This window comes from Eptatretus burgeri, chromosome 3, assembly GCF_056783735.1.
Source record: "Eptatretus burgeri isolate ZD-2024b chromosome 3, Ebu_testis_v1, whole genome shotgun sequence".
Taxonomy (NCBI): domain Eukaryota; kingdom Metazoa; phylum Chordata; class Myxini; order Myxiniformes; family Myxinidae; genus Eptatretus; species Eptatretus burgeri.
In genome coordinates, this window is record NC_140963.1 from 59,930,069 (window position 1) to 59,955,068 (window position 25,000).

General features: G+C 44.5%; 1 protein-coding gene and 1 long non-coding RNA gene across 7 annotated transcripts in view; one reads left to right on the plus strand and one right to left on the minus strand.

The window, feature by feature from the left end:
• LOC147030005 (uncharacterized) overlaps positions 1-25,000 on the minus strand; it is a 251,655-nt gene that overhangs the window by 110,967 nt on the left and 115,688 nt on the right. For all 6 annotated transcript variants that reach the window (XM_085873623.1, XM_085873625.1, XM_085873622.1 and 3 more), the window contains 5 exons: positions 22,794-22,838; positions 19,713-19,757; positions 17,844-17,897; positions 17,457-17,543; positions 2,678-2,713 (listed from right to left, as the gene is read on the minus strand). In XM_085873623.1, the coding sequence (XP_085729749.1) occupies positions 2,678-2,713; positions 17,457-17,543; positions 17,844-17,897; positions 19,713-19,757; positions 22,794-22,838 (267 nt within the window). The remainder of the gene's footprint in view (positions 1-2,677; positions 2,714-17,456; positions 17,544-17,843; positions 17,898-19,712; positions 19,758-22,793; positions 22,839-25,000) is intronic.
• The window catches only part of LOC147030007 (uncharacterized), a 47,709-nt gene that overhangs the window by 21,142 nt on the left and 1,567 nt on the right, over positions 1-25,000 (plus strand). The window contains exons 2-3 of the long non-coding RNA XR_015056172.1: positions 17,487-17,574; positions 17,855-17,918. This is a non-coding gene — a long non-coding RNA (uncharacterized LOC147030007). The remainder of the gene's footprint in view (positions 1-17,486; positions 17,575-17,854; positions 17,919-25,000) is intronic.

Consider the following 25,000-nt stretch of genomic DNA (forward strand, 5'->3'; position numbering starts at 1 on the left):
CTGAATATTAAGCAAGGATGCAACATGTACCATTTTTAAAATCTATGGTAAGACTTGTTTGGGTTTTGAACCGCCAACCTCCCAGACTTGGATTGGACGCTCCAGCCATTCCACCACCCAGTCTAGTATTGGCACAAAAAAAAAACCCTCGTTAAGGCACTGTCACACCTTGACGAATTAGCCAGCGTATGCAGACTTATGAAAAATTTGTCTGAAACGCTGACACACGTCGAATACGTTATGGGTAAGTTTTGTATACGTTAAGAGCACGCCGAAAAACACTGCCATACGTCGTAGTATGCTGGCTTTCATCATTGTACTTTGTGGTTGTCCTCAAATTTTAGCATGCTTGAAATTTTACGACGTATGCCAGCGTATGACTCACACGTTCCGCTACGCTGGCCATAAGTTGTAGGCACGTTATGCGATCGTTGACACACGTCGACACACGTTACTTGTAAGTTACTCATAAGTCGAAACATGTCGAGGTAATGATTAGCGTACCCGAAACTTATTTATAACCTATGAGTAACGTGTTGTAGGCACGTTACACGATCGTTGACACACGTCGAGGCACGTTATGCGATCGTTGACACACGTCGACACACGTTACTTGTAAGTTACTCATAAGTCGAAACACGTCGAGGTAATGCTTAGCGTACCCAAAACTTATTTCTAACCTATGAGTAACGTGCTTTGAACCTATGTGTAACGTACCTCCAACGCATATTGACGTATGTAGACGTATTTGATTGACGTCTTCCGGACGACCACAGAACTTATTGAACGTGCTTCTCATTTACAGCTACCGTATAATGCCGTATTGGCAGCGTTTTTAAAAAAAACAAACAACCAATAACTTCCGATATTTCGTCACGTGCCGTTACGTCACGTCCGATTGCCTCTTCAGTTTGCTCATGTCTTATTCTTAGTTCCTCCTCTGTGAATATTTTCTGTTTGAGGATATTGTCACGTCGACGTCGAAACTTAAAAGCAAATGTCCGAATATATTTTAAAATTCGTGATAGACTAAAAATAAAAAATAAAAATAAAAACAACAACAACAACTTCAGATATTTCGTCACCTGCCTTCACGGAGCCAAGGAGAAAAAAGAAAATGTGCCTTGATGGAGAAAAAAATAAAATGTGCCTTGACGGAGAAAATAAGTTTCGGGTGTGCTAAACATTACCTCGACGTGTTTCGACTTATGAGTAACTTACAAGGAACTTGTGTCGACGTGTGTCAAAGATCGCATATCGTGCCCACAACTTATTCCCAGCGTAGCGGAACGTATGAGCCATACGGCGAGTACGTCATAAAATTTTCAGCATGCTTTAAATTTCACGACGTACGAGACGTACCACGAAATATGACAGCGTACTTCATCGTTTTTCAGCGTGCTCTTAAAGTATACACAACTTACCCATAACGTATTCGACGTGTGCCAGCTTAGTTCGGCAAATTTTTTATAGGTCTGCATCCGCTGGCTAAATCGTCAAGGTGTGACTGCGTGGTTGACACTTTCAATTTTCAGGCGGTTATGATTTAAATCGGTGTGTGGCAGGTTTTTAACAGGTTACGCCACGAGTTCGTCGGCGATACGTGCAGCGCGCTATGCCTAAGTTAAACTATCGTTAGGCAAAGGTTGTGAACGCCGAAAACAGGCTAAGCATTCGTTGGTATAAGTTATCTATAAGACAACGAAACGTTCTGTGCCCGTTACTAATATGTTATGCATATGACCAACACGTTATGAATACGACCAAAACATAAAAAAACATCAAAATTTCAGCTTACGCCAACGTTTTACATACATTTTTATACGTTGCCATTGCTGGCTAAAACGTCAAGGTGTGACAGCGCCTTTAGGAGGGTACAAATGTTGTGGTTTGTCAAGGATCTCATTCGGCCCCCAATCCTTTCAAACCGACGAACACATCATTGGCGGCAGGCTTGTTAGAGTTACTGTTAAGTCGGAAAGTGAAGCAAACATCTTTTCGATTTTTCTGTGAATGATCTACAATCCCAAGGACATCCTCATAGCAAGATTGGTGACCATCTGGGTGGAAGATTTTACTGTGTCCACCTGCATCACCATTACGATATCCTCTACACCCCTCTTCAAATGGCTGGCAATATGAGTCCAACCATTCTCTCTGCACTCCGTTTCCAATTCGATGTACCTTCCCTTCTTACTTTCAAGCACCTCATCCATCTTTTCCCCCAAAGGAACTGATAACTCCTCCAATATTACATTCAGTGTTGCAACCAACCAGATAGCAATGTCGGGGTGCAACATTATCACGCAGATCTCTTTTGGGAATACCAACTGTCACTTTAAGTCTTCCACCACATGCCAATCATGAGCATTTGCCAAACCTCAATTCTCTGTCTCCCACCCTTCATAACCTTAATTGCCCTCTCTCATAAGCAGAACCGTTCCACCAACAACTTATTTTCCTCCTCCTTCTCCTCTTTTCTCTCCCTCCAACCTGATCCCAACATTTTCTCACCTTCCATGATTCCCAATACAAAAACAAAGTGTTTTATAAACCATAATGATATTTTAACTTCCTCCCACATCCATTTATTCTATATCACATGGCTGACAACATGTCGCAAGAACATACGTTTCAGGACAAAGAAAAAAACCACTTCTTGTACATGCTTACTCACCTTTTCTCCGGTTAGTCCAGTTGGGCCTGGAGGACCCTGCAACATATCAAATATGGTTTTCATCATCACGACAGATTCTTAAAATCATCATTTGGATAAATTTATGAATGGTCTGCACCCAATGAAGCACTTATTATCTCATTAGGTTCAAAAATCATGCAAACAGTAACGATTAGTCCATTGTCTCTTTATCTCCTTGTAGTATTTGTAAAAAAGTACAGGGATATATCCTAATGTTCTTTATATGATAATTTAATGAGAAATGAACGGGATAGAACCATCATAAATATATGTGGATTTTTTTTTTTTAGCTGCTCCTATGGTTGGCAGTGAGTGCCCTGGAAGCAGTGGGGGAAAGAGAGTGGCACTTAAATATGTGGAAGCATTGCGTTGCTCAGCTGGTAGGTCGCCCAGATAGCATAGCACTGGTACGGTTTGCCAGAGGACCTGGGTTCGATTCTGCATATGCTTAATTTATGTGTATAAATATACTTCTGAGGTGAATGGATACAAATAATACTTACTCACCATGCAGCACATGGAGACGGAATTGGGAGGGACAGTGTACAATAATTGATTGATTAATTGAATTGCATAATTGAAATAAATTAATAAAAATTGCAAAAGAATTAATTTCTAAATCGATTGGCTAATAGCATACCAAAACCATCACTGTTTCATCCGAATATGTAACGTTTTGAAAATTAAGTAATTCATCGAAAAATAAATAATAATTAATCGATTAATTGATTTATCAATAAATTAAAAATATCCCTTATTGCCAAATCACTTGGTCACTGTCATGGCAGATATCGGCTTCCTTGCTCAAAAGGTGCCTGAGATTTTGTCCAGATGAGAAATAAAATAAATAAGTAATTAATAAATCGATAATAATGAAGAAATTAATCAATTAATTGATTAATCAATAAATTAAATAAAATAACATTTTTACTAAAGCACACCTGCACTTTTGTCCCCAAATTTCAGCTTCCAAGCTCAAAGAATAGCTGAGATATCACCCCCCCCCAAAAAAAAACTAGAACGGGCACTCGGTAGAGCACATACCTCCGCCACATCATGCCTGATCCACGAGAACATATCGGGCCCAATACATTTTTGTCATATCATGCTATACAGTACTATATCGTTTTTGGCCCCATCTCTCAATGGTGAAGAAACACTTATAAAATTAAATAATTCTCGGATCCAGATCCGGATTCTGGTCCTCACCAAAATCGAATCAATTCGTCCTTGCCACACACCCAACCGGTCCACCATGTTTCATCCGAATCCGTTCACAACATTTTGAGATATCGTGCTATATATTAGCTTAGCCCGAACTCTCAATGGTGAAGAATCACTTAAAAAATTATCAGATCCGGATTCAGATCTTCACTAAAATTGAAACATTTCTTCCTTCTCACACACCCAACATGTCCACCAAGTTTCGTCCGAATCCGTCCACAACATTTTGAGATATCATGCTATATATCATTTTTGGCCCGATCTCTCAATAGTGAAGAATCACTTAAAAAATTCTCGTAGTCGGATCCAGATCAGGATCTTCACCAAAATCTGATCAGTTCGCCCTTGTCACACACACAAACTGTCCACAAAATTTCATCCAGATCCATCTACAACTTTTTGAGATATCCTGCACACAAACAAACAAACAAACAAACAAAGAAAGACAGACAGAGAGGGGTGAAAACATAACCTCCTTTATCTTCAGTGGCAGAGGTAACAAGAAAACAAGAAAATGGAGTGAAAACTGGGTACTCCCTTTCTTGGGCGCCCGGTGATGACATCATCCATGGCCTGGGCATGGAATTTGGAAGGAGCGGTGTACAATATAGCAGGCATTTTCTGAATCTAATCGATATGAGAAATGGGATTGAATGAGACTCACCATTATTATAAGTGAAGAATAAGATGAAGGGTGAAGAATTTTTTTTTGTTTTCATGTAAATTGAAACCGGCCCATCTATTCTCACTTTACTCAACTCTATCACACTGTTTGCAGATTGGCCTTGATTAGTTATATCCCCGAGAGGACTATTGTTGCCGGACGCACACTGGCAGGGACGGCCGGATGCAGGGATGGATGAATGCAGGCACACCAAGACTGAGCTCCTTTTATATTATATATGTACAAGCTCCTTCATAAGCCTTCGACGCTGCGCAATAAAAACTGTCATTGTTAATTTTAAATGCTTATTCACAAGCAGCTGTTATAAAATGATGTCAATCATCAAATATATAAAGCTCAATTCGTGTTTGTTTGTTTGTTTGTTTATATGTGCTTCAAAAACAAGAACTGAAATTTTTGGGATATGTGAACTTATGTGAAGTGGTAACAATGTCAGATTGAAGAAGTCCTTTAATTATTTCATGTCAGATTGAAACAGGGCAGTTCCAATCTGACAATTACAAAGTGTTCTTTTCTGGTGACAAAAACTGCAAAAGAAATAGATTGGCAGTGATTTGCAATAACAAGATGGTAGGGTCAGTACTGGGATATAGCCCAGTCAATGATAGGTTAATACCAGTGAGGTTGAACGGACATCCACTGAACAGCACCATCAATCAGATATATGCTCCAACTTCTCCAGGTGAAGAAAATATATGAAGGCATTTTTGAAAAGTTGCAGGATTTTAGAGAACAGATGCCAAAGGAAGATGGATTAATTATTGCAAATAATTAGAATGCAGAGACTAGAATGCAAAAATTGGAGAAACAGGAGCACCAGGGATTGTAGGAAAGCACTGACTTGGTATCCAAAATTAACAAGGGGAGTGAATGCTGGAGTTCTGTGTGGAGAACGAGCTCATAATTGCAAACACATGGCTGAAACAACCCAAATGTGGACTGTGCACATGGACTTTACCTGATGGGCAACACAGAAATCTGACTACATTCTAATCAACAGAAGATGCAATCTGCCAATGCTCTGTCAGGTGCAAGCTCTGGGACAGATCATGAACACCGAATCAAATTGAGAAGGGACAAAATAAAAAAATAAAAAATTTCCGACCATATACGACCAAGAAAATGTACGTCAACAATATGCAATAAAGGTTAAAAAAAAAAGTTTTACAGAGCTGGACTTGGTTGAGAGAATATGCTTGGCACAAGTCAAGTCCCAGATCGAAAAATTGCAAAAAATAGAGGCCAAAAACAATATCCCAAAAGGAAGCAGAAAGAACAAGGCCAAATGGCTGTCAGAAGAGGCAATAAATATTGCATACAGAAGAAGAGAGATGCAAACCAAAGGCACATCAAGAGCACATTAAGCGGATAAATGCCAACTTCCAATAACAAGCTACAAAAGACAAAGATAAATATAAGAGACATGCAGATGGATAGAAAGTGACAACAGAGCTGAAAAAACAAAATATTTTATTTGAAAGACGAGTGGGCCTGTTGGTCCATTGGACCAAATTTTCATTGGTCTTCACAACCTTGCAGCATACCTGCCTGCTGTACTGCTGGAGCATTAGCTTACCTTTTCACCAAGCCCAGATGTGCTTGGGCCAGCGTGGGGATTATATGTTTGCTTTTATTATTGCCCAATGACACGACTATTATTAGGTGTCACGCCCAATGACACGAATGTCAGGTCAGGTTCGATCTGTGACCTGCTACAGGTACCATGTAAACCTGTACTAACCTGTTCCATGGTCGTGTTGTCGGCGACTAAACCGTCTCCCCCACCAGGTTTTCTGGTGAGGAGGGTATTTGGATATGGACACCCAGCAGGATTAAAAACAAAACCTGTCAAAGGGCGGAGGAGCTCTTTGTGAGCCAACGGCCATCCATATCTAGTGCCCAACTGTGTCTGCGGGCGTCCTCCTGCAGTTGGGTTACTTTCAATAGGAGGTTGGTGACAGGATTTGCACTCCGGCCACCGTAAAACCCTTCATTCGGCAAAACGCAAAAAAAATCTGAAAACCCGCTCCGTGGGAGTACCTCTTGTGCAGCTTCCCTTCGCAGGGCAGCTCACCGGATGACGAGATTGGGGCAAAGCCTTCGGGACCCCCGATCTTTGATGATAGGAGGGAAACCACGGGGTAACATCCCTGGGTCAGATTGCGGGAGAGCGTGTCGGAGTGGTGCTGAGGTGTCGTCCACCAGACGGCGGTCTCCTTGGGTTAACCTGAGGCGGTCCCTTCGGGTGGGTGCCTGGAATGTCCTATCCCTAAGAGAGGATGATCACCTGTCTCTGTTATCATCTGAGCTCAAGCGTTTGGACATCGGGATTGCAGCTCTCTCTGAGGTTCGGAGACCGGATTGCGGCGAGATAATGGTGGGTGGTTACACCTACTATTGGTCTGGTCGCTCTGATGGTTACCATACCCAAGGAGTTGCTGTAGCTGTGTCCAATAAGCTGACCCCAATGATAATTGAGGTAACACCGGTCAACGAGCGTATTATGAGATTAAGGATTCGTCACTCCTTAGGTGTCATTTCCCTGGTCTCTGTTTATGCTCCGACTGAGGCGAGTGATCTCACCGTGAAGGATGTATTCTATGCCACACTCGAGTCTGTGGTTGATCAGTGCCCCAGACGAGATACACTTCTAGTCTTGGGGGATTTCAATGCATCGACTGGAATGGATAGGGATGGTTATGAGGTGTGTGTTGGTCCCCATGGGTCAGGAACTATGAACCAGAATAGCACTAAGTTCCTTGACTTTGCAAGAAGTCATGGACTTAGGGTGGCTGGTTCATGGTTTCAGCACCCACAAGCTCATCGCTGGACTTGGTATTCCAACGCTGGCGGTGTGGCAAAGGAGATTGACCATGTCTTCATTGACGGTCGTTGGAGGATGATCCAGAACTGCAGGGTCTACCGGAGTGCTCAGTTCCTCAATACTGACCACAGGCTTGTTGGAGCAACTCTAAAGCTGCACCTTAAATCCTGGAGAATGGTACCATCTCAGCCTAGGCTGGATGTTGGCAAGCTCAGGGATGAGAGAGTAGCTGAGGAGTTTGCGAACAGGCTGAGTGGACACTTGGGGGGTCTGGGTGCTTTGGGGGGTCCTGAAGAGTTGTGGAGTGCCTTCAAGACCACCGTCCTCGATGTTGCCGGTGGATGTCTTGGAGCTCACCGCAGGGCAAAGAAGAATTTTGTCTCTCAAGGGACACTGGATACCGTTGACCAGAGTCGCAGGGCCAGGCTGAATGGCAGAGCTGAGCTGTTCAGGGAGCTGAGGCGTAAAACTGCACGTGCACTGAGGGTGGACAAGGAGGCCTATGTGCGAGGAATCTGTGAGGGGGTAGAGCATCACCTGTGGACAGGTGATTCTTGTCCCGCTTACAGGGGAATCCGCGCATTGCGTTCATCCAAGCCCATCCGTCAGAGCACTGCAGTTCGAGCGGAGAGTGGCAGGCTCTTGACAGAGGAGTCTAAAGTGAAGGCCCGCTGGGCTGGTTACTTTGAGCGGTTGTACCAGGCGGATCCCCCAGCTGTCGAGTTGGACGTCAAGGGTGTTACAATCCCTGTTGCTGACCTTCGAATCAACTGTGGTCCACCTTCGCTTGTGGAAACACGGGCTGCGGTGAACCAGTTGAAACGGGGCAAAGCTCCAGGGATCTGTGGCATCCATGCTAAACTTCTCAAGGCTGGTGGAAATGCTGCACTCGTGTCGTTGCATGCAGTTTTGTGCTCTGCCTGGAACACAGGCATCATCCCAACTGACTGGAAGAGGGGCCTTGTTGTCCCTCTCTGGAAAGGGAAGGGTGATCGCCAAGACTGCAACAATTACTACCGAGGGGTGACGCTGCTCTCAGTGCCGGGCAAGGTCTTTGCTCGGATAATTCTTGATAGGGTTCGCCACCATCTGCTTGAGCACCAGCGTCCAGAGCAGGCAGGCTTTACACCAAAGAGGTCAACGATTGACCGTATCCTTTCCCTTCGTGTCCTCACTGAATGCAGACGAGAGTTTCGGCAGGGGCTGCTTTGCAGCCTATGTTTATCTCTGTAAAGCATTCGATTCAGTGAATCGGGATGTCCTCTGGAGGATTCTTGGTCTTCGTGGGGTGCCACCAAAACTGATCGATCTGATGTCTGAACTCTACTCTGGTACTGAGAGTGCTGTGAAGTGTGGTGGTATCATCTCTGACTTATTTCCAGTTGGTACTGGAGTTCGTCAGGGGTGTGTACTGGCCCCCACACTTTTCAGCACTTGTATGGACTGGATTTTAGGGAGGATGTCAGAGAGATCTAGCTGCGGTGCATCGTTTGGGAATGTCAAGATCTCGGATCTTGATTTTGCAGATGATGCAGTCATCTTTGCGGAGACTTTAGATATCTTTTTGGGGGCCCTCGAGGTGCTGAATGAGGAGTCGGAGCCGCTGGGATTACGGGTTTTTTGGGTCAAAACTAAGATCCAGGCTTTCGGTGACATCTTGGATGCTGCTGTCCTGTCTGTGTCTGTTTGTGGTGAGGATGTTGAAGTCGTGGAGAGATTCACTTACCTTGGCAGTGATATTCATGTCTCTGCTGGCTGCGAGTCAGAGGTCAATAGACGTCTGGGTCGGGCCTGGGGAGTCATGGATTCACTGGATCATGGGGTGTGGCGCTGCCGGTACCTGTGCGGGAGGACGAAAGTCCGAGTCTTCAGGTCCTTGGTACTTCCAGTCTTGCTATATGGATGCGAGACTTGGACTCTGACCAAGGATCTGAGACGGAGACTTAATTCCTTTGGTACCAGGTCTCTTCGGAGAATCCTTGGCTATCGCTGGTCGGATTTTGTGTCCAACGAGCGGTTGCTGAGAGAAACTCGGATGAGATTTGTTACCTGCATAGTCCGTGAGCGTCAGTTGCGGCTGTATGGACATGTGGCTCGTTTTCCTGACGCTGATCCTGCTCACCAGATTCTCTCAGCGAGGGAGTCTCATGAGTGGAGGAAGCCAGTGGGCCGACCACATGCCTCGTGGTTGCAGCAGGTTGACCATCATCTCAAGGAGATGGGGATGGGCCTGGCATCTGCCTGGGGGATGGCCAGACGGAGGCCCCTGGAGTACCGGCGGAAAGTGGACGCAGCGACGCGCTGTTCTGGCACATGCTCCCATACCTGACCTGATTATTAGGTCATCTCTTCGAGCATGACCTAATAATATGGGTGTCGATGTCCTTCGATCCGTCCGTCCGTCCGTTCACAATGAAGTTGAAGCGGGAGATCTGGTCATTAGTGATCCTGATAGAGGTCGATGAGACGTACACGATGGTATGACTTTCAAGGTCACCGAAGGTCAAGGTCAAGGTCATGAGGCCTTTGAAGTTGCGAAAATGATGATTTTCAAATTCTATCTCCTCCGCCCTTTCTCAAGCGATCTTGAATTTGATTGCAGCAAATAAATCTATCGGACAATATCTAAATTTTGATCGGGCCGGATTTTCGATATTCGCTTTCGTCTTCGTGTCACCTGACTTGAAAGTTGGCAAAAAATTCGAAAATGACGATTTTCATGCGAAAATGACGATTTTCAAAATCTATCTCCTCCTACATTTCTCAAGCAATCTTGAATTTGATTGTGACATATGAATCTATGGGACAATATCTCAATTTAGTCGGGCCGAATTTTCGAATTTCGATTTCGTTTTCGTGTCACGTGACTTCAAAGTTGGCAAAAAATGCGAAAATGACAATTTTCAAAATATATCTCCTCCTACATTTCTCAAGCAATCTTGAATTTGATTGTGGCACATAAATCTATGGGACAATATCTAAATTTGGTCAGGCCGGATTTTCGAATTTCGCTTTCGTTTTCGCGTCACGTGACTTCAAAGTTTGCAAAAACTGCCCTACCTTCAGGAGGCTATATATTCTCTACTGGGCATGGTAAAAGTTAGTGAATGGTGTCATTGCATAGCAGCTGACCTTGTATATTATATTTATACATTTTCCGCCGAAAGTGCAAAAGTTTCAAAACCCGAAATGTAAACGTCGGCATTTATTTTCAAAATATAATTTCGTTCACGCGCGCCAAAATGCTGAGTCATCTTTAACCAAACTGAGCAGTTCGAGCTGCGCTGTGGAGCTGCACGGTAGAACTGTGCAGTAGTCTTTCGTCATAACTGAACATTGAGAACTTGTGGTATTGTTTCTCGCAGAGATGACCGTCACTCCTGCACGGGGGTAATTTTTATTGTTTTTTTTGTATACATTGTCAAGGCTCATAGAAGAGTTAGCATATATATATATATATATATATTTGGAGGGGCGAGACAGGATTTGGAGGGGCGAGACAGGATTTGGAGGGGCGAGACAGGATTTGGAGGGGCGAGACAGGATTTGGAGGGGCGAGACAGGATTTGGAGGGGCGAGACAGGATTTGGAGGGGCGAGACAGGATTTGGAGGGGCGAGACAGGATTTGGAGGGGCGAGACAGGATTTGGAGGGGCGAGACAGGATTTGGAGGGGCGAGACAGGATTTGGAGGGGCGAGACAGGATTTGGAGGGGCGAGACAGGATTTGGAGGGGCGAGACAGGATTTGGAGGGGCGAGACAGGATTTGGAGGGGCGAGACAGGATTTGGAGGGGCGAGACAGGATTTGGAGGGGCGAGACAGGATTTGGAGGGGCGAGACAGGATTTGGAGGGGCGAGACAGGATTTGGAGGGGCGAGACAGGATTTGGAGGGGCGAGACAGGATTTGGAGGGGCGAGACAGGATTTGGAGGGGCGAGACAGGATTTGGAGGGGCGAGACAGGATTTGGAGGGGCGAGACAGGATTTGGAGGGGCGAGACAGGATTTGGAGGGGCGAGACAGGATTTGGAGGGGCGAGACAGGATTTGGAGGGGCGAGACAGGATTTGGAGGGGCGAGACAGGATTTGGAGGGGCGAGACAGGATTTGGAGGGCGAGACAGGATTTGGAGGGGCGAGACAGGATTTGGAGGGGCGAGACAGGATTTGGAGGGGCGAGACAGGATTTGGAGGGGCGAGACAGGATTTGGAGGGGCGAGACAGGATTTGGAGGGGCGAGACAGGATTTGGAGGGGCGAGACAGGATTTGGAGGGGCGAGACAGGATTTGGAGGGGCGAGACAGGATTTGGAGGGGCGAGACAGGATTTGGAGGAGCGAGACAGGATTTGGAGGAGCGAGACAGGATTTGGAGGAGCGAGACAGGATTTGGAGGAGCGAGACAGGATTTGGAGGAGCGAGACAGGATTTGGAGGAGCGAGACAGGATTTGGAGGAGCGAGACAGGATTTGGAGGAGCGAGACAGGATTTGGAGGAGCGAGACAGGATTTGGAGGAGCGAGACAGGATTTGGAGGAGGGAGACAGGATTTGGAGGAGGGAGACAGGATTTGGAGGGGCGAGACAGGATTTGGAGGGGCGAGACAGGATTTGGAGGGGCGAGACAGGATTTGGAGGGGCGAGACAGGATTTGGAGGGGCGAGACAGGATTTGGAGGGGCGAGACAGGATTTGGAGGGGCGAGACAGGATTTGGAGGGGCGAGACAGGATTTGGAGGGGCGAGACAGGATTTGGAGGGGCGAGACAGGATTTGGAGGGGCGAGACAGGATTTGGAGGGGCGAGACAGGATTTGGAGGGGCGAGACAGGATTTGGAGGAGCGAGACAGGATTTGGAGGAGCGAGACAGGATTTGGAGGAGCGAGACAGGATTTGGATGGGCGAGACAGGATTTGGAGGGGCGAGACAGGATTTGGAGGGGCGAGACAGGATTTGGAGGGGCGAGACAGGATTTGGAGGGGCGAGACAGGATTTGGAGGGGCGAGACAGGATTTGGAGGGGCGAGACAGGATTTGGAGGGGCGAGACAGGATTTGGAGGGGCGAGACAGGATTTGGAGGGGCGAGACAGGATTTGCAGGAGGGAGACAGGATTTGCAGGAGGGAGACAGGATTTGCAGGAGGGAGACAGGATTTGCAGGAGGGAGACAGGATTTGCAGGAGGGAGACAGGATTTGCAGGAGGGAGACAGGATTTGGAGGAGCGAGACAGGATTTGGAGGAGCGAGACAGGATTTGGAGGAGCGAGACAGGATTTGGAGGAGCGAGACAGGATTTGGAGGAGCGAGACAGGATTTGGAGGAGCGAGACAGGATTTGGAGGAGCGAGACAGGATTTGGAGGAGCGAGACAGGATTTGCAGGAGGGAGACAGGATTTGCAGGAGGGAGACAGGATTTGCAGGAGGGAGACAGGATTTGGAGGAGGGAGACAGGATTTGGAGGAGGGAGACAGGATTTGGAGGAGGGAGACAGGATTTGGAGGAGGGAGACAGGATTTGGAGGAGGGAGACAGGATTTGGTGGAGGGAGACAGGATTTGGAGGAGGGAGACAGGATTTGGAGGAGGGAGACAGGATTTGGAGGAGGGAGACAGGATTTGGAGGAGGGAGACAGGATTTGGAGGAGGGAGACAGGATTTGGAGGAGGGAGACAGGATTTGGAGGAGGGAGACAGGATTTGGAGGAGGGAGACAGGATTTGGAGGAGGGAGACAGGATTTGGAGGAGGGAGACAGGATTTGGAGGAGGGAGACAGGATTTGGAGGAGGGAGACAGGATTTGGAGGAGGGAGACAGGATTTGGAGGAGGGAGACAGGATTTGGAGGAGGTAGACAGGATTTGGAGGAGGGAGACAGGATTTGGAGGGGCGAGACAGGATTTGGAGGGGCGAGACAGGATTTGGAGCGGCGAGACAGCATATGGAGGGGCGAGACAGGATTTGGAGGGGCGAGACAGGATTTGGAGGGGCGAGACAGGATTTGGAGGGGCGAGACAGGATTTGGAGGGGCGAGACAGGATTTGGAGGGGCGAGACAGGATTTGGAGGGGCGAGACAGGATTTGGAGGGGCGAGACAGGATTTGGAGGGGCGAGACAGGATTTGGAGGGGCGAGACAGGATTTGGAGGGGCGAGACAGGATTTGGAGGGGCGAGACAGGATTTGGAGGAGGGAGACAGGATTTGGAGGGGCGAGACAGGATTTGGAGGGGCGAGACAGGATTTGGAGGAGGGAGACAGGATTTGGAGGAGGGAGACAGGATTTGGAGGAGGGAGACAGGATTTGGAGGAGCGAGACAGGATTTGGAGGAGCGAGACAGGATTTGGAGGAGCGAGACAGGATTTGGAGGAGCGAGACAGGATTTGGAGGAGCGAGACAGGATTTGGAGGAGGGAGACAGGATTTGGAGGAGCGAGACAGGATTTGGAGGAGCGAGACAGGATTTGGAGGAGCGAGACAGGATTTGGAGGAGCGAGACAGGATTTGGAGGAGGGAGACAGGATTTGGAGGAGGGAGACAGGATTTGGAGGAGGGAGACAGGATTTGGAGGAGCGAGACAGGATTTGGAGGAGCGAGACAGGATTTGGAGGAGCGAGACAGGATTTGGAGGAGCGAGACAGGATTTGGAGGAGCGAGACAGGATTTGGAGGAGCGAGACAGGATTTGGAGGAGCGAGACAGGATTTGGAGGAGCGAGACAGGATTTGGAGGAGCGAGACAGGATTTGGAGGAGCGAGACAGGATTTGGAGGAGCGAGACAGGATTTGGAGGAGCGAGACAGGATTTGGAGGAGCGAGACAGGATTTGGAGGAGCGAGACAGGATTTGGAGGAGCGAGACAGGATTTGGAGGAGCGAGACAGGATTTGGAGGAGCGAGACAGCCCCACACTTGTTTCGAGCTTTGTGGAAGCAACTGCGATTGCCTTCAGTTAGATTTGCCTTCCATGAGGTGAAAGTAAGTTGTTTCAGGACAACTGCCTCACCACAAGCTTCAGTGTGCCATAGGCAGTGATGTGATAAAAAAGATTTAAGTCAGAGATGCGATTGAAGACATTATGTGAGGGATGCAATAAAGGAGAATTAAAAGAATGGAGAAAAGAAACGTTGTAACAGTGGAACTTTTTAGACACATGATAAAGGAAAGCTCAAATTGAAAATACTCTTTTGAAGAAGAAGTCATGAATTATGAAACAATACAGAGAACCACGTGTGAAAGGATGAAGTTGAAAATTTTTAAGAGACCTTTTTTTAATTTTTGTAAAGATAAGGTAAGGTTCGGTAAAGGAAAGGTTGAACAAAAAATCGTGAAGGTGCATGGTGAATGTGGATTGGCAAAAGTAAGTGGAAGGAAGATGGTGGATCAGCAAAAGTGGAAATAAGAAGAGGAAGAAGAGAAGTTAAGTGGTTACAGTGGGTATAAGGTGAAAACAGAAAAGATATATAACATCATTTTTGAATTTTTTTATTTTAAGACATGAAACAGAGGGCATTGAAAGAGTGGAGGGATTGTGGTGAAAAAACTGAAGGCAATAAGGAGAAAATACAAAATACAACACGATTGTGAACAAAGGAAAACATAGGCCTCAAGGACACCCGATACGAAAAGACCGACGAATGCTCACCAATTACCACAAATTTTACAACAAAACCGGACTACAAACACATAGTAAACACGGAGACAACAAAATAACAGCAAAACGCGACAAAAAAACGACCTGGAAACTTATCTTTGAGAAGGTCGACAAAGACCCTGAGGGACACCACCATAACTCAAGAACCGGAACAGGAAATGATATTGTTACGGTTTCAATTGTTGTTAATATTGTTATGGTTTTGGACAACTTACCCCGGGGGAGAGCATACATGGACATGCAGGTGACCCGAGGATTAGTTATTTAATTTGTCTTTGTATAGATAGTCCTTCGTCCCTTGTCAAGGGGTTGTTCTGAGGGTGCATGCTTTAGCTAGTTTGTATTTCCCCAGTGTAATGACGGTATTTGCATTTGTATTTCTCCGTCACCTTGAGCGAGCGGTCCGTGCTCCGTCACCCTGAGCGAGCGGTCCGTGCTCAGTCACCGTGAGCGAGCGGTCCGTGCTCCGTCACCGTGAGCGAGCGGTTCGTGCTCCTTCACCCTGAGCGAGCGGTCCGTGCTCCGTCACCCTGAGCGAGCGGTCCGTGCTCCGTCACCGTGAGCGAGCGGTCCGTGCTCCGTCACCCTGAGCGAGCGGTCCGTGCTCAGTCACCGTGAGCGAGCGGTCCGTGCTCCGTCACCGTGAGCGAGCGGTTCGTGCTCCGTCACCCTGAGCGAGCGGTTCGTGCTCAGTCACCCTGAGCGAGCGGTTCGTGCTCAGTCACCCTGAGCGAGCGGTTCGTGCTCCGTCACCCTGAGCGAGCGGTTCGTGCTCCATCACCCTGAGCGAGCGGTTCGTGCTCCGTCACCCTGAGCGAGCGGTTCGTGCTCCGTCACCCTGAGCGTGCGGTTCGTGCTCCGTCACCCTGAGCAAGCGGTTCGTGCTCCGTCACCCTGAGCGAGCGGAATCGTGCTCCGTCACCCTTAGCGAGCGGTTCGTGCTCAGTCACCCTGAGCGAGCGGTTCGTGCTCCGTCACCCTGAGCGAGCGGTTCGTGCTCCGTCACCCTGAGCGAGCGGTTCGTGCTCCGTCACCCTTAGCGAGCGGTTCGTGCTCAGTCACCCTGAGCGAGCGGTTCGTGCTCCGTCACCCTGAGCGAGCGGTTCATGCTCCGTCACCCTGAGCAAGCGGTTCGTGCTCCGTCATCCTGAGCGAGCGATTCGTGCTCCGTCACCCTGAGCGAGCGGTTCGTGCTCCGTCACCCTGAGCGAGCGGTTCGTGCTCCATCACCCTGAGCGAGCGGTTCGTGCTCAGTCACCCTGAGCGAGCGGTTCGTGCTCCGTCACCCTGAGCGAGCGGTTCGTGCTCCGTCACCCTGAGCGAGCGGTTCGTGCTCCGTCACCCTGAGCGAGCGGTTCATGCTCCGTCACCCTGAGCGAGCGGTTCATGCTCCGTCACCTTGAGCGAGCGGTTCGTGCTCCGTCACCCTGAGCGAGCGGTTCGTGCTCCGTCACCCTGAGTGAGCGGTTCGTGCTCTATCACCCTGAGCAAGCGGTCTGTGCTCAGTCACCCTGAGCGAGCGGTCCGTGCTCCGTCCCCTGAGTGAGCATCCGTGCTCCGTCTCCCTGAGCGAGCGGTTCATGCTCCGTCACCCTGAGCAACACCCTGAGTCCTCAACTGCCTCAAACCCCAAGTACTCAACCCCGCTTCCAACCGCATGTCCTCAGCCTCCCTTCCCAACATCTCAATCTCCCTCTTCCAACTACATGCACCCCCACCCCCAACTCTCTGTCCTCCCCTTGTGATTTCTTCACATTATTAACAGCGTCACACAAACATACACAGGGAAATTTGGCGCATCAGAAAGCCATTCGGCCTATCATGTCTGCATTGTTCTTGTCTCCGTTTGTTAAGAACAATGGTAAAAGTAAATAAAGTTGGAACATTAAATTCATAATCACTTTCCCCTTTCTTCCCTTATCCTTTCAATAATTCGCGGACCGGTGTTTGTGCGTTTGTTTGTTTGTCACGCTACTCCTCCGACAGTCGTGGGTCGATTACATCCATACTTACAACATTGGATCAGCATGACCCATGTTAGTGTATAGGGGTGTTTTTATCTTTGCCGGTGGTCTTGGGGAAGGGGAGTGTGGGGGGGATGCAAATTCTCCATGTAAATGTGTATCGTGTCGCGCCGCTTCCAGGTGGGTATTACACGCCTCCAGAATTTACAGTACATATTCCTGTCCCCACATTTTCCAGTGCAGTGAGTTGTTTTGCATTGCTTCATGCATGTAACCCAGGTTATTTTTTTGCCAACACAGAGCTGTCAGTTGCCTATACACTGTCCAAATAAAGGTATGCGTCAGAAGAACGTGTTGCATGCTTTGAACAAGATCGCCCATCGGGCAGGTACTCTGCTAGTCATGGTAATGAACACTAAAGGTTCCTACCTGAAGCAATTTCTTTGAACTTCCATCTAGGTATGTCACTTGCAGAACCCCTGGATCACCAGGAAGACCGGTGGGACCTGAATTTCCCTGAGGTTGGAAGAACGTCACATATATTGAGGTTGGTTTATGTAATTATGCGTTTGGTTTATTTTCTGAGCTACAGTACTTTTATGGAACTGAAAATGAACATGGTTAGCCATCAGAAGTGTTTGCATATCCAGTAAACATAGAAGCTGACATGAAGTGAAACTATTTTCTTTTAATGTCATGGAAATAGCAGTGGAACAGAAGATATTTGATGAAACGTCTTCATATTATAACGAATTATGGCTCGATAATCATTTTGATAAATAATTCCACTCAAATACAACAGTCAAGTGCTTGTACCTTTTGCCCAGGTGGGCCATGAATTCCAGGAAGACCCTGAAAGCCTGCATCACCCTGTTGAACCACAAGTGAATGGTGATAAATCTTTGCGCATACGTTATATGAATAAGATTTGTCACTAAAATAAATTATTGATTAAAAAAATTTGCATTTGTAATGCGGCACAAAAGAATAGATGGTCATTTGGTAAAAATAGCTTCTGAAAACTAAATTTACATCAATGATCTTCACTATTGTAACATGAAATATTAATAATGCAGTGGTGGCAAAATGGTAAAGGACACTTGACTGGCATCGCAGCAGTTGTGGATTCAAATCCAGATGAAGGAATTGGATTCTAAGCTTCTGACAACCGCTCAAGTTAAGGTGTAATTATGATGTTGCTGTTGAATTATTGGTAAAACACAATCAGCTCACTAAAGACCTTCAGGAAGCAGTGGTTGTCCTGATCTGCCTGGTCCAGTCTGCATGTAGTTTTGTGTCTACTGATTATGATTGATGCAGAAATGCCTGAGGGCATCTTGTTATTGGAACAAAATGCGACCTAGTAAAAAGCATAATTGGACCATTTGCGAAAAATCCGAATAACAAATGAAACTTATAACTTATACATTTTAAACAATAGCCAGAAAATATATGCAAGCACTTTCGTTTATAAAAAAATAAAATATTGGTACTTACTGCATGCAAATATTTGGGTCTTGCTATTAAAATACTACATTGTCAGATACCACCATAATTTTATTTCAACATCGAGACTGCCAGCAATGGTGGATTACTTCGCACAAGCTTCGAATGATGAGTGCACCAAATCCATCTAAAAATCATCAGAAGGCTCATCCATATCAAAAGATGATGATGTATGGCATGCAGTAACACAAAGGTATAAAAAATATAGAAATAATAAACGAGTGTCCGATACTTGGAGTAGCCAACCATTTCCATTTTGCAGACATGTGACATAATTTTAAAACAGCTGATGCTTTCACATTTCATCCACTCATTCAAAAAGTGTTCCCAATAATAGTCTCAAAAAATTAATTTGTGCAATTTTTAGCCAAAATGTTATTTTATCATAATGTTGACATTTAATCAAATTTTGTATACACTGTAATATCCTTTGCAAATGGGCAAAGCCTTTCTTAATGTACAACGTTTCTGCAATCAATATAAAAAGTGAACCGGTCTAAAGAAGATTTTGAAAACACTGTGAATTAACATTTTTAACACACCATTAAAATATATAGATTGGTGTGAAAACAAGCTTGGTGTTGGCTTAACCGTTAAGGTGGCTGGCTGAAGATGTTAAGGTCTTGAGTTTGAGTCCCTGTCTGCCGTTGAATGAACACCAGGTGGGGTTGACTCAACCTGTCATCCTTCCGAGGTCGGCGAAAGGAGTACCATCCATCCATTCTATCCATTGGGACCATACTCTGTGCAGAACGTTGGTGCTGCCTAAGCAGTCTCCTTGGCTAATGGACACAATCATGGACGGGTCGCCACTCCGACACAGGATACCAGCAAGCTGGCACTCATTTTGCCGACCTCGGAAGGATTACAGGCAGAGTCAACCCCACCTGGTATTAATTCAACAGCCAAGTGGGATTTGAACTCAGGATCCTCAGATCCCAAGCCAACCATCCGAACCATTTAGCCAACACCAGGCATGAAATGAGTACCAGTGAATTGGTAATAGAGGCATTGCACCAGCAGCACAGCCACACCCTGAGCTAATGATGCAACCAGCAGCCACAGGCTGCTCATGAACGGTTTTCAGTGTAAAAACTTTAATCTTCAGTTTTTGCCATAAAAGCAACAGGTATGTTGCCGATAGTGATATCCAAGCCCATCTTTTCCATATGTTCCCACCTTAAGACCTGGTAAGCCTTGAGGTCCAATGGAACCGGAGTCACCCTGCAAAATCCAGAAGAAATCCTGGTTGTTGCAATTAGCATGTAAAATTGTTCTACTTTTAAATTATGCAAGTCATCTAAACATTCACTTTTCATTTGTTAGTGCATCCTGTTAAAAAGTTAAAACTTCAATTCACATCAAATCATTTTGTTATATTAAACATTGCCCTACAGGGTAGAGGATGAGTTGTTAATCAGAAAATTCCTTGCTGACGACTATGCAGGTTAATCCTTTCAATTTGTCATATAAACATTGAAATATCTAACAAGTGACTAACGGTTGTGGATTGCAGCCTTGTGACACACTTGCTGTCCACCACAATCAGGCTACAACACCATGGCTGAAATCATTTGCAAAAACCACACCAGAGTGAGCAGTTGCACAACTATATTGCATGCAACTGAATTGTATTAAAGTGGATGTTTATGCAACTAGTTTCTTACATTAGAGACATGCTCTATTTTCAAATGATCTGCTTAACAGTTTGGAATGATGCATTTTATAATGTGCACATTTGAGAACTATGAATTTTTTTAAAGAGCAGGTTTTGGGTCGCTGATGACTTCGCGTGATTCAAAGGTTGTAAGCACATTAATAGTCGTTTGGCAATTATTTTCTTACATTTGAAACTCAAAATATACTAAAATTAACTTTTAAGTCAAAACTTTTGTCAGTGATCGAAAAACAGACCGGAATTTACCGAAGATGCTATGACGTCACGTTCTCCGAAAACTTCGTGAACATTCAGAAACAGCGTGTGAACAATGGCGAGATGCGAATCAGAGAGTGATTTCAGCGGCGATGAAATTGAGTGTTTTCATTCCGATATTGCCGAGGACGAGTCGGAGGATGATGGGAATTTATACCATGGAGTTTCTGGCCCTGAGCCATATAAATTTGAGCCACTTGCAAGTGCAAGAAAACGGCCTATTTCGTGTACAAGTGGCAGGACTGACTGCCAGCTCAGGGAGGACGGAAACCTCCCATGGAGCAGAAGGGCGAAAGCTCGCTTGATCTTGATTTTCAGTACGAATACAGACCGTGAAAGTGTGGCCTCGCGATCCTTTTGACTGTTTGGGTTTTAAGAAAGAGGTGTCAGAAAAGTTACCACAGGGATAACAAATCGTCGCTTTTTGATCCTTCGATGTTGACTCTTCCTATCATTGCGAAGCAGAATTCGCCAAGCATTGGATTGTTCACCCACTAACAGGGAACGTGAGCTCACAAGAATGAGGTAAGTTTGGTGTAATTTGAGCTTTTATTCGTCGAGTTATGAATGTTTCAAGTTGAGGGCGCCTGGCGCGTATGGCTGCAGGCGCCTTGGTTAGATTTAGGCCACGTGCTTTTTCCACAAAGATGAGGTTAAAAATCATTTTTCATCCCAATAAAGGTTATCATCACATGCCTGACTTGTTAAGCTGTCAGATTATGTAAAGATTGTTCGTGGATGGCTGAATATTACGGTTTTATGACTTTGACAAAATAATTTTAAATAATGCCATGAATTCCTGTGGTGAATTGAGATTTTTGCTTCTATCGACGTTGCGGATTCGTTTTAAAGTCAATTCAAATTCTGTTTTCGGTTTTTGCAGTCGCTTAGGATGGTTAACACTCAGTAGTTGTGAAGTTTGTAAAATTCCGCTATTTTATAAGGTTTATGTTCGATGGTGCACAGGGCCTAGGGCGCCTTGACTAGATTTTAGGCCGCAGCACTTTTTCCATAAAGATATTGTTTAAAAGGCAGGGAAAATTCGCCTGTTTTGTTTGTATAAATCTTATCCACTGCCAGCGAATGTTTGATTCCTTCGGGAATAGGTGGGAGCGATTACCTGTTTTCCAGCCATTTTCGCAAAACATGATGACACACGTACGAGGCATGATGTACAAATATCCAAATAACTATGTTCTACAATAATTCAAAATAAAAAAGGATAATATAGACAGTTGCAAGCTCAAAAAAAGCGAAAGAACGGCCCGCTCAACTGGACACTTCTTCAATGAAAGAGTGAGCTTCCGCTTTGTTTTGGAGAACGTGACATCACCATCCATATATGGCACGCGGCTGTTTTCTTCAACAGCCTCGAGAAATAACAACTTCGGAGTTAAATTTCATTAATTTTCCCAATAGTTAGGCAACCACAATAGTTTGCATCAAACTATTTAATGCATATATAATCATATTGATAAACTTTCAGAACATGTTTGGTGACCCGCAACCTGCTCTTTAATCTATAAGATCTGGCCTTGTGAAAGCAAGGTAATAGATGGCAAAAAGCCAATGTACTGACAGTGGAGCCACAGTGAGACATTAGCAAGTGAATGAACAACAAAAGATGAGATAAAGGAGGGAAGGAACCACAGTAACCTGTAAGTAAGAGGGTTGGGTTAGGTGACGGGAATGGAAAAAAAATCACAGCTTGGGATGGGGGTTGACATGACATAGTGCTGCACCATTTTCTTGAAACCCTTGAGGGAAGAGTGCAATCAAATCACTTTTGGAAGAGGACAAAAGAGGAACAAAAGAGTGTAGGTGTGCAGTAAGCCTGGATTTTACGAATTTAATGAGGCAGGAGATACTGGAAGAACATCTGCCCACTGGAGGAGTTCCAGATAGTCAAAGGGTTGAGAGAACAGCAGGAGCTAGACTGGAGGAAATGCGATTAAAAAACATAAGGCACCGACCTGTCTGTCTCGACTGAACAAGTAAAACGTACTACAATTCTAAGTGTGCTAGTTCATTTCTTGGTCTAAAGATGTGATAAATTTACAACTATGTAGACTGTATCACATAAATACATCGATTTTGCAAGACAATTTACTTTCTCCTTACTCCTATGTGTTATTTAACCATATCATTAAAAATATACATTTCAGTCACAATGGTAGTGTGATTGGTACAGCTATTGACTTGATCAATATTCACATGTACACTATCTTAAATAAGCAGCAATTAGACTTCAGCATTTTATTGATGACAGAATTTTGATTATGCAGAAAATAAATCCTGCAATAACGTGTACACAGACAATCAAGTACCTTTTGTCCTTGTGCACCCTGTTCACCCTGTTCACCCTGTTCCCCCTGCCAAGTAAAAAAACAGAACAAAAATCGAAATAATGTTTATCAGTACACCTTGCACAGTATTTACATGACATACAAAAAACAACCATAGGAGAACAATGGATGGAATATATAGAACGTTGATTGAAGTATGCTAACCGCCATGGGAGGCAAGGAGATACTGATGTTTTGGACATTAACCCTCCATTGGAGCAAAAACATTTTTTTGGGCATGAACGTCTGAAACGTCAATTTCTCCTTGCTTTGCATGCAACCATACCTTGATAAATGTTTTATTTATTCCATCCATTATTCACCTACTTCGATCAACGTTCTGTTGATTACATTCATTGTTTGACCTGTCCGCTGATGTAGATCGACATGAGCTTTCGTGAACAAGACTAGTTATTCACAAGTGGCAGAGAACAATTTGTAGTTGTGAGAATCCATGATAATTAACACAATTGCGAGAACCATTTCGTGGAACAACGCAACAGCACAACCAACTCAAGGTTTTGTCAAATAAACTAAAAAGGCACAGAAAATGCAAAGTTTTCAGCCAAAGACTTGCCTTCATCATGGGACTAACACTGTGAGAATGGCTGTCTGAGACTCGTGGTCTATTGCAAGACTGTGATGCTTTACCCCAGGATGACCAGCTCTCATGAGAAAAACAAGGGACATTCATGCAGGTGTAAAGGGGACTTCCAGAGACCCCCTTGTGGGGTGAAGGAGCAGCACCCCTTGTGGGGAGCAGGGGACAAAGCTCCATGAAGCAATGAGATTTAAAGTCTTTAAATAAGCTATGAGATTTTAAGTATTTAAATAAGCTATGAGATTTTAAGTGTTTAAATAAGCTAGGAAATTTTAAGTGTTCAAATAAGCTATGAGGTTTTAAGAGATAAATAAGCTATGAGGTTTTAAGTATTTAAATAAGCTATGAGGTTTTAAGTGTTTAAATAAGCTAAATGGTTTTAAGTGTTTAAATAAGCTATGAGATTTTAAGTATTTAAATAAGCTATGACATTTTAAGTGTTTAAATAAGCTAGGAAATTTTAAGTGTTCAAATAAGCAATGAGGTTTAAAGTGTTTAAATAAGCTAAATGGTTTTGTGTTTAGATAAGCTATTAGATTTTAAGTATTTTAATAAGCTATGGGATTTTAAGTGTTTAAATAAGCTTTGAGGTTTTAAGTGTTTAAATAAGCGATGCGGTGTAAATAAGCTTTGAGGTTTTAAGTATTTAAATAAGCTATGAGGTTTTAAGTATTTAAATAAGCTGAGGTTTTAAGTGTTTAAATAAGCTAAACAGTTTTAAGTGTTTAAATAAGCTATTAGATTTTAAGTATTTTAATAAGCTATGGGATTTTAAGTGTTTAAATAAGCTTTGAGGTTTTAAGTGTTTAAATAAGTGATGCGATGTAAATAAGCTTTGAGGTTTTAAGTATTTAAATAAGCTATGAGGTTTTAAGTATTTAAATAAGCTATGAGGTTTTAAGTGTTTAAATAAGCTATGAGGTTTTAAGTATTTAAATAAGCGATGGGATTTTAAGTGTTTAAATAAGCTTTGAGATTTTAAGTGTTTAAATAAGCTTTGAGATTTTAAGTGTTTAAATAAGCTTTGAGATTTTGTGTTTAAATCAGCTTTAAGATTTGAAGTGTTTAAATAAGCTTTGAGATTTGAAGTGTTTAAATAAGCTAGGAAATTTTAAGTGTTTAAATAAGCTATGAGGTTTTAAGTATTTAAATAATCTATGAAGTTAAGTATTTTAATATGCCTGGTCATAGTACTTCACCTCTCTGAGGGCACTTAAGCACATGATCTCTCTTTTTCCTTGATGAAGGCCACTCTGTGGTTGAAATTTTGCCTTTCCTGAGCCTCAGTCTTTAACAAAACCTCAAGATGGTCGTGTTTTTGCATTCTCTGCTCTCTGTGGTCCTCACAATGGTTGTGATTAAACAAATGACTTTTTATTACAGTAATGCAAGAATAATTTTGTTCAGGGCTTTTTCAGATAAACTAGATGCTATTGAAATGCCATGGTTTAAAATTGCTTTTCAAAGGTTACAAAAGGCTTCTTAAAAATAAGAAAGAAAGAAGCAGGAAACACATCAATATAAATCACTACTAAAATCCTCGAGAAAAAACAAATTATCAAATCATGGCATATAATAAATAATTAGA